This window comes from Calcarisporiella thermophila (assembly GCF_041956535.1).
Source record: "Calcarisporiella thermophila strain CBS 279.70 unplaced genomic scaffold VTP21scaffold_4, whole genome shotgun sequence".
Classification (NCBI taxonomy): Eukaryota; Fungi; Calcarisporiellomycota; class Calcarisporiellomycetes; order Calcarisporiellales; family Calcarisporiellaceae; genus Calcarisporiella; species Calcarisporiella thermophila.
Window position 1 is genome coordinate 1,190,389 of NW_027192194.1, and position 14,985 is coordinate 1,205,373.

The 14,985-nt window shown below is 54.6% G+C and overlaps 9 protein-coding genes across 9 annotated transcripts; 2 read left to right on the forward strand and 7 right to left on the reverse strand.

The window, feature by feature from the left end:
* Positions 1-203: 203 nt before the first annotated feature.
* Positions 204-830, reverse strand: VTP21DRAFT_8767 (uncharacterized protein; the record flags this gene model as incomplete). The annotated part of the gene is made up of 2 exons (XM_069399653.1): positions 204-553; positions 623-830. The coding sequence occupies 2 exons, from the start codon at positions 828-830 to the stop codon at positions 204-206; spliced, it is 558 nt and encodes a 185-aa protein (XP_069255049.1).
* Positions 831-1,143: 313 nt separating this feature from the next.
* VTP21DRAFT_8768 (uncharacterized protein) lies at positions 1,144-2,319 on the reverse strand (the record flags this gene model as incomplete). Its single annotated transcript, XM_069399654.1, has 1 exon — positions 1,144-2,319. The coding sequence occupies one exon, from the start codon at positions 2,317-2,319 to the stop codon at positions 1,144-1,146; it is 1,176 nt and encodes a 391-aa protein (XP_069255050.1).
* Positions 2,320-2,534: 215 nt separating this feature from the next.
* VTP21DRAFT_8769 (uncharacterized protein) lies at positions 2,535-3,318 on the reverse strand (the record flags this gene model as incomplete). Its single annotated transcript, XM_069399655.1, has 2 exons — positions 2,535-2,728; positions 2,811-3,318. The coding sequence occupies 2 exons, from the start codon at positions 3,316-3,318 to the stop codon at positions 2,535-2,537; spliced, it is 702 nt and encodes a 233-aa protein (XP_069255051.1).
* Positions 3,319-3,350: 32 nt separating this feature from the next.
* On the reverse strand, positions 3,351-3,760 carry VTP21DRAFT_8770 (uncharacterized protein; the record flags this gene model as incomplete). Its single annotated transcript, XM_069399657.1, has 2 exons — positions 3,351-3,572; positions 3,677-3,760. The coding sequence occupies 2 exons, from the start codon at positions 3,758-3,760 to the stop codon at positions 3,351-3,353; spliced, it is 306 nt and encodes a 101-aa protein (XP_069255052.1).
* A 415-nt stretch (positions 3,761-4,175) lies between these two features.
* Positions 4,176-5,553, forward strand: VTP21DRAFT_8771 (uncharacterized protein; the record flags this gene model as incomplete). Its single annotated transcript, XM_069399658.1, has 2 exons — positions 4,176-5,311; positions 5,394-5,553. The coding sequence occupies 2 exons, from the start codon at positions 4,176-4,178 to the stop codon at positions 5,551-5,553; spliced, it is 1,296 nt and encodes a 431-aa protein (XP_069255053.1).
* A 959-nt stretch (positions 5,554-6,512) lies between these two features.
* Positions 6,513-7,744, reverse strand: VTP21DRAFT_8772 (uncharacterized protein; the record flags this gene model as incomplete). Its single annotated transcript, XM_069399659.1, has 3 exons — positions 6,513-7,059; positions 7,143-7,422; positions 7,480-7,744. 3 exons carry the CDS (start codon positions 7,742-7,744, stop codon positions 6,513-6,515), a joined length of 1,092 nt encoding a protein of 363 aa, XP_069255054.1.
* A 733-nt stretch (positions 7,745-8,477) lies between these two features.
* Positions 8,478-11,280, reverse strand: VTP21DRAFT_8773 (uncharacterized protein; the record flags this gene model as incomplete). Its single annotated transcript, XM_069399660.1, has 12 exons — positions 8,478-8,771; positions 8,840-8,986; positions 9,063-9,269; positions 9,342-9,853; positions 9,925-10,024; positions 10,107-10,169; positions 10,240-10,297; positions 10,365-10,481; positions 10,547-10,625; positions 10,703-10,838; positions 10,910-11,000; positions 11,171-11,280. 12 exons carry the CDS (start codon positions 11,278-11,280, stop codon positions 8,478-8,480), a joined length of 1,914 nt encoding a protein of 637 aa, XP_069255055.1.
* A 186-nt stretch (positions 11,281-11,466) lies between these two features.
* Positions 11,467-12,436, forward strand: VTP21DRAFT_8774 (uncharacterized protein; the record flags this gene model as incomplete). The annotated part of the gene is made up of 3 exons (XM_069399661.1): positions 11,467-11,625; positions 11,698-12,101; positions 12,172-12,436. The coding sequence occupies 3 exons, from the start codon at positions 11,467-11,469 to the stop codon at positions 12,434-12,436; spliced, it is 828 nt and encodes a 275-aa protein (XP_069255056.1).
* Positions 12,437-12,732: 296 nt separating this feature from the next.
* On the reverse strand, positions 12,733-14,824 carry VTP21DRAFT_8775 (uncharacterized protein; the record flags this gene model as incomplete). Its single annotated transcript, XM_069399662.1, has 2 exons — positions 12,733-13,309; positions 13,401-14,824. 2 exons carry the CDS (start codon positions 14,822-14,824, stop codon positions 12,733-12,735), a joined length of 2,001 nt encoding a protein of 666 aa, XP_069255057.1.
* Between the last annotated feature and the right edge of the window lie 161 nt (positions 14,825-14,985).

The following is a 14,985-nucleotide window of genomic DNA, read 5'->3' on the forward strand; positions in this document are numbered from 1 at the left end:
GAACCCTCATTAATTAAATGGGGAGCAGGAAATGGAAGACGGATAGCAGTCACGCCCGCGTCTAATCTAAGATTAGATAAGTTTCTGTTTTATGTCCTTCACCTTCCTATTTGGTCGACGACACTTTGGAGTGTAGGGGCGAGACTCGATGACCATGGCTTCCGTGACGCGCCTTTTTGGCTGCATCTACAAGCCTTGTGTTTTTAACGGAGTTGCTCTAGACTATGGTGACTATCCCGGATGCCATTTTGCAAATAGGCGACGGAGAAAGCTGATTGGCAGAGACGGACTATCCTCTTGTTGAACAATGCAATTGTTCTAATTTTGAACGCGGAAATGGATCCCCCTTTTCCAGGACCACTTGAACGCTTTCTCACGTTTGGCGTATTCTCACCCTCCACTTCTTTGGGCAGCCGAAAGAGTCTGTTTAGAAATGCTGTCCTCTTGAGTTCATATTCGTGGGCGGATGGTGCACCTTGGCTCTCCCACTTCTTTACCATGCATGCATTACGTGTGGATACAGTCGCCACCCACACTTGGATAGCCAGGGTCCCTAGAGTAAGGGGGGCTACTTTGGACATGGCTCAGCTCCACCCTGGATAAGCCATAGGACGACGACAACCTCCAAAGAAAAAAAGAAAGAAAATCTGCTTCAAGTCTAGTCGGCGAATGCTGACCATTATCGAGAAGCTCATCGCTAATATCCAAGACGATCCGGCCTGGATGCCAATGTTTGCTCTGAGGTATGATGGTGTAGGGTGAGGGGCTTGGTTTGTGAGGCTTGGTAACTCAGAAATGGCCACTACAGAGTGGCGTGGCAACGGACGCATTCTTTCCACTGGAAATGGCTCTCAGATGTTTATTCGGTTTTATAGGGGGGCATATAATACAGGCACTCCAAGTGCACAACAAACGGGGAAATAAGGGGGGAGGTAGAGAGGGGATAGAGGAAAACAAGGACGGCACAAATCGGGGCTATTGAGCGTAGAGAGAAAATAATTTACTATGAAATAAACAAGAAAAATAAACTTCAGTATGGAATCAATGGAACGCAACTGGTGTGAGAAAGATGAAGCATAGTTGTATATATGTATATTTATAAGAGAAGATCCAGCATAGTAAGGATAAGCCATATTGATAAGTTCAGGATAGGATGCACAATTTTCGGCGGATGCGATAGATACATGCGCCAATCCACGTGTCGTCGTCGAAGCAGGAGACGGTAGGAATATCGCAGCCACAGACGCGACGGTGGCGCACCAGCTCTAGACTGCCCATCGTCGAGAAGCTGAGACGACGTTCACTCGTGGCGGTTGTCTCCGCGTAGGAGGACAGGCTAGGCCGGCTCGACCTAGCATCGGATTCTAGGCCTGCTTTGGAGCCGGGCGTCACGGTTTCCGTACGGTAATCGGGGTCGGGGTGTCTCGTGTTGCCCTCAAGGCCGTTGATTTGAAAAGGATGAATCCCCTCCCCCTCCTCCTCCGACCCGAGGCTCCCCTCCTCCTCGTCCTCTGTGAAAATTCCGCCTCCAAGCTGCCTGCAGCTTCTTCTTCGGGTGCACTCGGCGGTGAAAAATAGGAGAAAGTGGGATGCAATCAGCCCGCTTAGAATCAACACGGCCTCTAGGTCGGGCTCGTCTACGGTGATGAGGAATCTTCGCTCCCACTCGGCGACCTTGGTATTTTGCTCCGAGAGACACACCCATTCCCGCACATCGGTCCTCCATTTTCGCTTGGCATTGTTCGGGTACGACATCCTATCCACCACAGCCACAGGCTGGGCATAGAGAGTCTCCCAGCGATAACTCTGACCGCCCCATTCGAATTGGTAGATGTCCTCGGATCGATGGAGAAACGCCTGGGGTGCATCGGAATCTTGTGGCTTGAGGCACCATTGGTTCCCTTCTGCCAGTTGCATTGCCACCCACTTGCCCCCGTCGCTTGTATATACCCAATTTCTCCCATCTACGATGACCCGTTTGTCGGGGCGACCAGTGTGCCCCTGCAATAGGATTTCGCCTTTTTCTAGATTGTAGGTGGTCGTGAACCCGCAGGCGGTTGGGGTCGGCGTTCTAGGCGGGGACAGCTCCAGGATGCGGTCCTCCTTCATTGGGTGGCTGGCGTGCTCTTGCTGGGCAAGCGGGTGGATCTGCGATGGGGAGATTCGTGTTGGCGAGGAGTCTGCTGAATTGGGCGGGGATATGTCATCGGTAAAGGGGTTAGGCGTGGTAGTACCGTGGGCAGCCATCATGATCGACTTTGCGGGAGGGGGAGTTTTAGGATGATCGGGAAGGGGAAGGTCATTATCCGAATCATGCATCCAATTTGAATTGACGATCTTCGATGGCCCCTCTTTTGAAGCAAGTGTAAAGGCTGGCTGCGCAGAATATGGATGGTAAAAAAATGATTTCTCCGATGATGATGATGATGATGATGGGATTAGGCCGAGAGAACAGAAACCATCAGGAAACGAGAATGGCTAGAGATCGATGGATGAAAAGATGCTCACCTCAACCTGCCTTTGATAAGGTTTTCCTATTCCGCCGCCACGACAAATAGGGATCCAACGGCGCCGTCTTGAGTATCGCACCTATCCCACCACGTTTCCCCAACTGTTGAGGGTGGGCTGGCCAGGTTTATTTTTAATCCGAACCAAGAAGGGAAGCTATGAGTCATGCACCCCTCAGTTGAAACCTTGGCGGGCTCGGAGCAAGAGGAGGCTTCTGCCGCTAGTAAGAAGAAGCCAGACAAATCAACTGGAATCAGCGGGGGAAGAAGTCACACACCCTGCCGCAATTAGGATAGCAGCACAGGCATGAGCGACGGCGGGTTTAGTTTGGTGGTGCCCAATGCGAATTCTATTTGTAACGACATGCCAAAAGCAGTCCCGAGGGTTGCGGCCACAGCGGCCTGCGAGGCTTGATAACGCTCCGGCCAATGCGGCCTCTCCAGCTGCTTGCGGCCAGAGCCGCCAATGCACCGCTGCGCACCATTTCAGGTTTTGCGGGCGGGGATCAGCCAGAGCCGACCGAGCCGGCATGGGGAGGATTGGGGGAGGGAAGCGCAGTGATTTGCATTGATAAACCTTTGCTTGAGCCTCTTGCCTTAACCAGCACGCCCATGTAAAATGCAGCGACTCTGCAGCGACTTCTCTGCCGCTCTCCCCGGGCCGGATATACCTTGCCACTCCCGACGAAAGCCCTGGCTCTGCCCAATCGCAGCCCGTGGTCATTCCAATAGGGTCACCGGTGCGGTGGTACACTGTGTTGTGCTCTGTGCTCATCCCGTCTGCTAATGTGCGGAGGAATCGTAGTTGCATCCGTGCTCCGTGTGCACCGAGCCTTATGGAAATCAGGGTTGTGGTGAGAACGCGGTCACAAAGGGGGGACTGGGGAGGGGGGGGGGGGAAGGCAGGAGCGATGGGGGCGAGAGGCGGGCCGCTTGCTCGCAACCGCCATTAGCGCTCCTGCGCCGCCCCAAGCGCGTGCGACGCTCCATGGCGGGGGTGGCGCGCTCCGGCTGCGCTGCCGCCGCGGTCCAGATCAACGGCCGCCGTGCGGCCTTGGAATAGACCTGCAAGGCCATGCCCCCAAATAGCAAGGTTAATAATTTCCCACCGAATTATTAATCCAAAAAATTTCCGCACCCGGAGCTCCCCTATGCTAATCCGAAAAAACCTTAATGAGTTGGCCATTGAGACGTCGGTTGACACATCCTCCTTTCCTTTCTGAAACTTTCACACCTCCCGAACTACCGCTCATTAGCACAGTGGAACCGGGGAGCGATCGGTTCTGGGAGTTCGGCCTAAAAGAAAAAAAAATGATAAATTTGTTACTTTCAACCTTGTTTTGGCTGTTTCCCTAAATACTAGGCCCAAGAAGCTTCAGGCCGTTTTTTTTTTCCTCCTTTTCTCCCTCTTTTCCTTTTCCTTCTTCTCCTTCCCCCACGCTCCCGCCTCTCAGGCGCCCACACGAACCACCGCCCTTGCATGCTCCTCTCCCCTCCGCACGGCCGCTCCGCTCCATTCCCCCTAGTGTCGCCTCTCGCCCGCAGCCGCTTGCATAGACCGCCGCGCTCCTGAATTTAACTCCAACCGCAGGCCCTTGCCCTCTCCCTCGCCCGGCCCTCGCCTGACTTGTGCACGTGCCCATTTGCCATCGGCTCATTCCATCAGGTATGCAGCACCCAACGCTTCGCAAAGACCACGATGCAGCCCATGGGGGAAATGCTTTCGCAATGAACACATTACTCACGCCCCCCCAAAACTCATTCTCCCCTCCACAGCAGTTCCCGCCGCGCCCGACCCCGCCCGCAACCGACACGCCGGCCGGGTTTGGACTGTACGACTTGCGCGCCTGCTTCACCCCGCCCCTGCAGAAATTCATGTATCCGAGCCCGGAGCTCACCGAGTCCTCCAGCTACGCGCCCTCCGTCTCCTCCAGCGATATGATGCATCTGTCGGACCCTGCCTCCGCGCCGTTCTGGCACGACCCCTACTTCCAGCAGCAGCTGCCCGACCCGTGCCTCTTCCCGAATGCCCCCGCCGACGACCAGGTGGGGATGCTGGCGCTGCTGCCGACCCTGAACGACTCGCTCGAGGGCAAGGATGTCCGCGAGCGCGGCCCCATGCCCGCGGACAGCTTGAGATTTGTGGGCGCCTCCCCCGACGCGGCGCTGATGCCCGGCGCGCTCCCGCCCGACCCAGCCGCGAGGCCGATGCCCCCCGCCGCCCACGGCTCGGCGCGGCAGGGCGCCGTGGCGCGGGCCGTGGATCCAAACCAGGTGATCGAGTTTGTCATCAACCAGGAGGTCCTGCCCACGTCCATGCCGCCCCTCGCGTACGCCCCGGCCGCGGCGCCGGCGCGATTCCCGGAGGCAAAGGCGGGCGCCTTCCACATCGACCCGCACCACGCCATGGGCGGCACCACCAAGCTCGCCCCCTGGCCCACCCCGCTCTCCCGCTCCGGCTCCGACTCCTCCATCCACTCCAACCCCAAGCTCGCCGCCGCCCTTCCCTCCGCCACCGCCGCCACCACCACCTCCTCCTCTCAACACTCATCCGCCCCCACCGACGGCGTCCCCGTCCACGGCATCCTCCACTTCCCCACCGCCCCCCGCTCGCTCAAGCGCAGCAAGGGGGGGCCCTACCGGTGCACCCTCCCCGGCTGCAACAAGTCCTTCACCCGGCCCTACAACCTACGGTCGCACCTGCGGACCCACACAATGGAGCGCCCGTTTGCGTGCACCTACCCGGGATGCAACAAGTCCTTTTCGCGACAGCACGATCGCAACCGCCACTTCAAACTGCACAGGTAAGGCAGACTAACTCCCCGGAATTGGTTAGCTTCCTCTTTTTAATCGGATCCTCCTCCTCTCTCTGCCTCCCATCTGCAGCGGGATAAAGCCCTACGAGTGCCACAATTGCTCCAAGGCGTTTGCGCGCCAGGACGCTTTGAGCCGCCACCTACGCGTGGACACGGGCGGGTGCCTGCGTAAGCTGTCAAAGGCGGCCAAGGGCAAACTCAACGAGATTAACCTGAAACCCCATGCATAGCCGTTCGGCCAAGAAGGATATAGTGTTCTAAACCAATCGTCATAATTTATCATCATATTCTTGGATAGCTTGTCTCTTTCTACCATGTAGTTTTGTTTAAAAGTTTGCTCCCTATTACTCTATATTAACTTTGCTGCTGTGTATATATTTCATATATTTTTCTTCTTCCTCCCTCTTTCTTTGCTTTCTTTGCTTAATAATCTAGGTTATTGTTTCTATTTTTTTTTTTATATTTATTCTTGTTTCTTGGTTCTATTTCATATAAAGAAAATGTGTTGTGAATGTGAACCCGCTCGTATGCCTCCATGGGCTCTTGGGCCTATTTGGGCACAATGGCGACAGGCGAGAATCCATTTCGGACCGCGGAGCTCCCCACCCCCCCCCCCTATTCCTCCTTTCTTGGAAGATTGCCTCATTCTCTGTCATTTCCTATGACATATGTTTAAAAACAGACATGACCGGCTTGGCGGTTCTTGGTTGGAGGATTAGGTTTTGGCCGTGACAGCTTTTCTTGAAGAATCTTAAAGTTTGCAGAGGAGTGAGCGTGGATTGAGAGGGAGGAGAGGGGAGGGGAAAGCGGATCCGCACCCACCCCCCAAGGACGCTAGCATTGACAGAGTCCAGTGTCAATAAAAGTAAACCTCGCTTGGAAGCGGGCATGACAAACTAGCCGTCAAACACAATCCATTTTGTTGCAACTGTTTTTATAAGGGGGTGATAACATAAACGGGGGAGGCGCGGAGTGGGGGAAGGTTCTAGCACCCTGTCAGGCCATGCATTTTTTTTTGTCTGTTTAAGCTTCTCGCCGGTTTATCAATGACTTTTTTACGCATGAGAAAAAGGGCGAGCCTATCTTTATAGTAGCTCAAGCTTAAGCATATTCAGCTGATGCAATTCTAAGCTAAACGGGTTTCACACAGCATAAATAAAAATAGCCAAAACCCCCATGTGGCCAAGGTCTATTCCTCAAGTTGGAGCAACTCCGTGGTCATGGCCCACAGCTTCTTCGCCTGCTCGGGATCGCGCGCCACCGTGCTCGAATAAGCCACCCGGCACGACTCCCAGTACTCGCCGTTCTTCCGCCCCGCCTCGTCGCTAATCGCAGCATGGAGCGGCGTCATGGCGCCAGTCTTTAAGTCCCGGTGGGTCAGCCCCAACAGCAGTTTCGTCAGGAACAGCTGGGTGCCTCGAAATCCGTCCGCATTCCAGATGTTGCTCGCGACAAGGCCGGGGTGCACGGCATGAGCCACGATGCGGGATCCAGAGGAGCGGGCCCGGCGAGCCAGCTCGCGCGCGAAGAGCAACATGTAAAGCTTCGAGTTTCCGTAGTAGAAGGCGACCTCGTGGGGGCCGAAATCGTCCCGACCGCGAATGGTGGTCAAATCGACCTTGCCAAAGTAGTGCGCACAAGAGGCGAGGTTGACGACCCGGGCGGCCGGTGCCTTCTCCAGCGCGGGCATTAATAGATGGGTCAAAAGGAAGTGAGAGAGGTAGTTGATCTGGGTCCTATGGGAGCCAAGAGGGCGTGGTTAAAGGGGGGGGGGAAGAGGAGGAGAAGGAGGGGAGGGGGGTCTCCAATCCACACTCACGTGCTTTCAAAGCCGTCTTCTGTCATCACGAACTTTCCGGCAGCAATGCCCGCATTATTAACCAGAATGTCCAGCGGCTTCCCCGTCTTCAAGAATCTCGCCGCCAGCTCGCGCACCGATTTGAACGAGGTCAATTCAACGGGCCATGCCTCCACATTCTGGTTCCCGGTCGACTTTCTCACCTCTTCCGCGGCATGCTCGCCACCCTCACATGCTCGGTACGCCATGATGACATGCGCTTCCATTTGAGCCAAGGCTCGCGAAATCTCGAGCCCGATTCCTAAGTGATTGCATTAGCATCGTGGGAGTTTCTCCTTGGTTGGTCGGCGGCACTTACCTCGATTACCCCCTGTGACAAGGACCGTTTTCCCATGGAGGTTTTTTGGCTCGAGCCTCATGGGGAAGAAGTTGTCCACCAGGATTTGGTAGAAGGGCTCTGACATGAGCTTGAGCAGGTCGAAAAACCGGTAGAGATAATAAAGCATCAGGCTGCTTATATCGGCAATACACAAGGGCATGATCAGATTCAATAATGCGGGGAAGTGTTGTGGGGAAAAATGGAAAGTGACCAGTGACCTGCATGCAATTAACCGGATTGTCATATGATGAAATTCATGCCTCAATAAAGGGTTTCTCGGAGAATATCCTCATCCTGTATAGCTCCGTTACAGCCAAATCGGCTTCGAGCTAGGGACAGGCTGGGAATTCCTTCCTTCGGCTCGTGAAAAATCGTGGCTCACCGGAAGACGTTTTGTTGAGATCCTCGTTCCGAGGGACTAGTCCGTCTCGGGGCGCTAGGAAAACGACTCGTGCGCAGAATTGGCGTTCAAGATTGGAATTGATAGTGATTGGCTCAGTCGTGCACTGGAATCGGCATGCGTGCCTTATGGGTAGGACCGTGCTGTCACTCTTGGAAGAATCAATGGCAGCAAGGCGTGTCAAGAGCAACGTTCAGCGGTGCACTTGAATCGACTCACGTTGCCCGTGTTATTTTGCTGGATAGGGAATAGCGGACAATTCTATTCAATCAAGCTTGATAGGTAGCTCGGCTTGATCGATTTGACTGTCAAGCACAAGCGGCCATTTTCAATGTTGGTAGGGTGGTAGCGGGGAGACGGGGGAAGCGCGGCACAAAGGCATTTTCCACTGTATTGATAAGAATATATTTACACACTTGGGATTCAGCGGAAGCCGCCATGGATCCCAGCAAGGGTAAAGAATGGAAAAGCATAAAAAAAAGAAGAGAAGAATTGTTATTTTTTTTAAATCTAACGAGATTGACACAACATCGGCAGATATTAAGACGAAAGCACTCCCCCCTCCTCCCCCTATCTCCTACTTGGAAAACATCTGGTGGACATACTGCGAGTAGTCGTAGCCCTCACCTTGGTGGCTCCTTGGCATGGTCTGCTTGAGGTAGTCCACGACCGGCGCCGGCAGCACCAGCATCTTCAGGTCCATCTCCGTCACATAGGGCTTGTCGCCGGCCACCACGCGGAACGATTCGCGCAGCTGGTCCGGCGAGGTTTGGTCCTCCGTCACGTTCACCATGAAGTTGATGAACTGCTCAAAGGTGATTTCGTTTTGACCCTGCGCAACCGAACTGAAAATGCGATCGAACTCATGGTCCTACACAAAGAAGAGGAGGGGTGAGTAGGGCGAACGCTTTCCACCGGGGGACTCCGCCAGGACTCTACCTCGTAGAAGATGCCCAAACTGGCCAGCGCAGCGTTGAACTCCAGCGAGGACAGCGTGTTCGACTGCGTCTTGTCGAAATACCGGAACGTGCTCTCGAACTCTTCGAGCTGCGCGGGCGTCAAGTTGGTCATGTTGCGCGACACGATCTAAACCACCGAAACACGTTTAGAAAATGCAGCCCCGGGGGGGGGGGCGTCAACGGCATGGGGGTGTATAGTTTACCTGGTTCTCGATAAACGCGCTCTTCTTCGTGACCGACTGCTGCAATAGGCCAAAGTCAAAGACGAGATCGTCGACAGAGTACACGGTATAGTCGTTCTCCTCAATGTTGGCCTCGCGGCACTGGGCATCGAGCTGTTCAAGCGCGTGGATACGAGACTGGAGAGGGTGTAGCTTGGCGGAAAGGGATCTGACCTTGGCTAGTTGAGCCTATAAAGCAAAAAGGCCAGCATCATGAGCCCGCCCTGGCATCCTCAGCTTGTAGTAAAAAGACTTCCTCACATCCAGATTCCCCTCAAGAGCGGCCAGCTCGTTGGAGACCAAGTTCAGCTGTTTTTGTACATCATTGGCCTCTGCGGCGAAGGACTTGCGCAGATTCTCCTTGATGTCTCGGATCTTTCCGTTGATGGCACGGTGTCGCTCGGCTTCTGCCTGGAGAAGCCCATTCCAAACCATGTCTAGGTCCTGGAGGGTCAAACCCGGGGGCGGGTGGTAGGGGGTCAAGTCGTACGTCTTCAGCTTGGTTTGAATGTTGCCCAGCAGGGTGTCGAGATCGCGCTTCTCCGCAACCCACTCGCGTTTGGTGCGCGTCTTGTACTGGGTGAACTCTTGCGACTTGCGCTTAGCGTCTGCGTAGGTGCCGTCGAACCGGGCCGAGGACCACTGGGCCTGGATGTTTTCGACCTGCTCCATCAGGGCCAACACGCGCCGCTCGTAATCATGTTGCATCTCCCACACGGACTGCATCACCTCCGCAAATTTGGCCACGCGGCGACCCGCCGTCTCCACTTTGTCTACCAGCATGGTCGGGTTCATTAGTATGCAGGTGAAGGAGGGGAGGCTGGAAATGACATAAGCTACTGACCAAGTGCAGAGAAGGCATGGAAGTACTGGGCCACGTAGGTCATGACCGAGCGCTCGTCAGGCTTAGCAATGTCACACACGTCTTCGACATCAAGCAGTTTCTAAAGTAAAACATCGTCCGTAACCCCATCCTTCCTATTTCATGGGAGAGCAACTAGTGGGAAAAAAATACGAAATACTCACGGGGATGTTCAAATGGGTAGCGGCCACTTCAAACGCAAGGGCGGTGTTTCCATGACGATCGGACTAAGGAAAGAAAGATCGAGATGACTGGTGAATTTTCAGGCAAGCGCACAAGCTCAGAGGCTCTACCCACCTTGTCCAAGGCGTCATAGTCCAATAGATCCGGGCGGTGGCGATGAATTAAAGCGCAGCTGTTCAATGTATCAAATGAGTGAGAAGCCTTCCAATGCACAATCACAATTTCTCGGATATACGAACAATGCTAATCCATCTGACCAACTGTAGGTAAAGTCTCGCACATCCACCTCCTTGTACGGGGCTGTCTTGCGTTGGCACCACAGGAGCAGACCTTCCTTGGCCGTTAAACCCTCCTCGCTAAAAACCAACGTATATATTAGTAAAAAAAAAAGGGTTTGGGCGATAAGCAAGTTTGAAAATACTTGATATCGGCAATGGTAAACCGCAAAATGATGGTCCAAATCATCCCGAGAATAAGTTTGAGATTCGTGTCGACAATATCTAAAACACGAGGATAAGTGCCGGATCCGATCAGCAAAGGACATATGGGCGGGACAGAGGGGGCGGAATATACTCACCTTCGGCACCAATATTGGTGAGAGCCACGCCGCGATGTTTAATGAATTCGAGGGCCTTGTTCACATTCTCCATCTTTTGAATGCGCATTTTGGGATTGCGATTATACCGGCCCAAGGGAGTATCGCCTATGATTTCCTATTAAGATTGTGGAAAACGTTGCTTAACGTGAACGATTGTGGAGGGGGTCAGACAAGCAATGGGATTACAAGAAGCTGAATCAGCCGGACTCCGTCGGACATGTCGCGTTCCATATCGTCTATGGGCGCAATATCTTGGAGGGCGAGTTTCGTGTTAACCCTAATCACATGGATCGGAAAAAAATGAAGTTTATGCTTGGATGAAAGGGAAAGAGAAAGGGGGATGGGAAATCCGCAATGCATACCATTTTGTAAATGCTAATCGCAGTTGCCGTAACGTAGGAAAAAAAAATAAAGGACGCACATATTAGTCTTTATTTTTAGCATGACGAAGACGGATCCTTACTCTTCTGCTGAATGGTTTCCCAGGTCCGGTCCATCAACCGCGAGGTGTCCTCGACGACCTGCTGCGACGCAGCCGATGGTTGAAATTGTGCCATGGTGATTTCGTGTGCGGAATAGAATACAAGGTGTGCAAAGAAAAGAATTTAAGATTTTTCCTTTTCGTTGCTTGGGGGATAGCCGTACAAACTAACCGCTATCCCACCCCGACGGGACGGCTATCAAGAAATAAAAGGGAAGCAAAAGATGCAAGCGGGTTTGAAGGAAAGTCGACCCACAAACCGATGACCATGAGCCACGATCCCTCGACATTACAGCTCCTCCAGCAACTAGTCGCCAGTGCCAAGTCCCAGAATCCCGCCGCACACTCCACAGCCCATTCAATATACCCGAACGTGCTTCCTCCTCAACAACCCGCCCCAATTAATGGGCTTCCCGTCACGGTGAGTTTGTAAAATGTGTATCCCGACCCTCCCTGATGTCCTCTTATTTGACTTGGCGTGCCACTGTGGCAGTCTATACCCAGCATTTATTCCCTGACCCCGCTCCAGCTTTTATCGCTATCCCAGTCGCAACAGCAGCCGCAATCTGCCCCCCTACCTCCATCTCCCCATTCCCTCTCCATCCCCACCCTTGATCTCTCCCAGATATCTCCAGAAGCCATCCGGCAGGTTCGGGAACAGATCCAACAGCAGAGTCGAACCGAGGAGAAGGAGGCGCGCAAAAAGGATCTGTCGAATGCCGACTCGATCTCGCCCGAGGTCCTGGTACGGATAAGTGAGCTTGCGAAGGAGGGTGCCGTGTTTACAGTGCTGCAGAGCCTGAAGAAGGAGCAGGCGGCTGTCGAACGAGAGCTGTGGGGGCTAAGGGAGCGGATCGTGAAGCGACAAAAGGCCGAGCGGGACGAACTGCTCGCCAAGTAAGTATATATGTGCATCCAGAGTTGGGGTGGTGTGAACAATGCGCTTACTTTGTTGACCATCTCGCAGGGAGCTCCTGGGGGATCCCCAGACGGCCAGGCTAGCCAGTTTGGACCGCCGCGCTCGTGACGAGCTTGCCGAGATGGATCGCTACGCGCTCACCCAGATGGACGAGGAGCTCCACCGCCAGCAGGTGGAGCTGCACAAGGCCGGGGTCCCTCTGTTCCGGCGCGAGCGGACCACCGACCCGGCGCACATTGCAAAGCAGCGTCGGGTTCTCGAGCTGCTGTTGGAAATGATGCCACCCCCGGCCGCCAAGGAAAGTGCGATGTAAATTGTTCTTCTTTATTGTAAATAGTTAGATAGATGGGAGAAAAGAAGTCGATTCAAAAAAAAACATTCTCATTTGTCTTAATATAATAACACAAGATGCGGGAAAAAAAAATGAATCAAAGAGAGAGAGAAAACAGTAGAAACGAATATGCTAAAAAGGAGCAAATAATAATAATTATCCCAAAAAAAAAAAACAAATATAAAGTCCAGACGAAGCGAGATCGAATAACATATGAAAAGAAAAAAACCTATTCCTTAGGACGACCATATCTATACAGGGGAGAGAGGGGAGCCAACTCATGCATTGCAGAGCATGTTGAATAGGACCTGGTTCTCCGCCTCCACCACGTCCACCGGCGCATGGTTCGAGGGGCAGTCTGCATTGGCCATCTTGCGCTCCATTGGCATCTCCTCGCCCATCTCGAACACGTTCCATATCTGAGCGCCGAGCTCGCTCTTCAAGGTGTCACGCATCAGGCGGTCATACGCGTCCAACCTCAGCGTCGAGAATCTCCGCTGCCATGCCGTGTTGTCTGCCCGGCAGCAAAAGTACTGCGATGATCTATATACAATGGGGACGCCGTAGGGTTGGTAGCGCTGGCGGAGGAAGGCGACCAGGCGGTTGAAGCGGTCCACGAACTCGTTGTAGGGAAGGAAAGCGGCGTCCCAGTTGCCGAGCGAGATGATCACTAGGCTAGGGGGCTGGGCGGAGAGGAACCATCGCTTGGCGTGGTGAGCTCGGCCTTGCTTGGACCCCGATGGAGATTCGGGATCGAACTCAGGAACGACCTTCAGGTCGGGAATCTGCTTTTTGAGCTCTGCCACGTTCGGAAACTCATTGAAGATCTCCTCCCATGCAGGATCGTTGAAGTTGCTAATCGAGGCGGCAAAAGCATTAAAAAAAAAAAAGAGGCAATAGAATGAGTGTCTACCCAATATCGTTCTATTGTGTGCTCTAGTCCTACCTCAGACCGTCCCACTTATAATACTCCACGAGCGAACGGGTGGTGTTGTGCTCGTCCCCCACAATAGTGAGGTTGTTGATGCGTTCCCCGGGGTTGAAGAGGGAGTAGTCCCAGTCTGCCTGGGTATAGTCCTCACAAGCACACTCGCGCGCTCGCTGCTCATCGTCTCCGCCGCCGTCCTTGCACCACTCGCCCTTCGTCACGATCTTCTTCAGCGAGCGGCGCGAGTTCGAGTCTCCAAACCAGTGCACCCGGGGATACTTCTGCGCGAGACACTGGCTGAATTCTTGATAGGTGACCTTGCGATATCGGCAGGTGTAGGGGGCCCAGAAGAAGCCGGCGGAGTCCACGGCCGACGGCTGCACCTTGGGGTCGGACGTGTTGAACTGCGAGATGTGGAGCCATCTCCCGGGATGGTCGCCGTGGGAAGTGCAGAGGGGCAGGTCGAAGTGGTTGGTATAGCTCACCTCCTTTGCATGCATTCCCTCCAGGGTCAGCTCGCCCTCGAGCTCCACGTCGTCCTTGCGCTCCTTGGGCTTTTCGTCCTCATCCACGACCCGCAGCCGAAGGCCGTCGGGAGAGGGCAGCTCGACCGGTATGTACGGCACGAGGGGGGCCGTGTCGTAGTTCCAGCGGCCATCGCGGTACTCCCACCGCGTGAAGATCTGGTAGGTGCCGGGGTCGAGCAGACGCACTTCCGCCTCGTACACGTGAATCCCTCCCCGCTTGACGGCCTCATGGGGCAAGCGCTCGACCCCGTCCGCTCGAGCAGCATCCGCCAGGCTCGGGTTGTGCAGGGCCTCCTTCTCCCGAACCAGCCGATGGAGGACGGTGTGGCCGTGCCATTGTTTTGGCTTCAGCGCAACCGTCAGGTTCTCTTTGGAGAAATCCACCGCGGCCATCAGCAGGCTATCCCACCCATAGCCGGGCAAAGGGGTGTAGAGTTCCCGGTTTGTGTCGTTGAGCTCCCATGCGCCCTCCTCGAGCGGCGGGAGCACGACCCGGACACAGAACGGCTGTCCACTCTTCAAAGTGACCGGGCCCTCCTTTGCAGCGTACACGCGGGCCTGGGTGGGCGTGACCCGTTGGCGCTCCTCCACCTCCGAGGAGGACAGTTTCACCTCATCATCCAAGCTGTCGAGCACCAAGGCGCGGACGAGATCCATGTGCATCGGGGTGTTGCCGCATGTGTACATTTCCCAATCGCTGGCGGGCCCATCGCCTCGGCCCCAGAGCGATTCCACCTCGCCAACAACCCCATCCATCCACTCTCGCAGCCGTTTTGCCTTGAAGTATTCGCTGGTGTACGCAATCGCATGGAGAATCACAAATCCAGCCGCGATGAGCGAGACGACGAAGAACAAGAATGTGCGCTGCCGCAGTGATAGGGCGAAGGGGGGCTTGGGCTTGGTGGGGGGGCGCATCGGGGGAGGGCGGATCGCGCTGAAATAGAGGCAGGTACGAGGGGCTGTCCCTCAGAGAGAAGAGCTTCCTCATCGAGAGGCTGGAAGAGAGAGATGTGAGAGGGGAAGGGGAAGCAGGATAGAAAGAATGGATGAATGCGGGTGAGAGAGAGAGAGAGAGG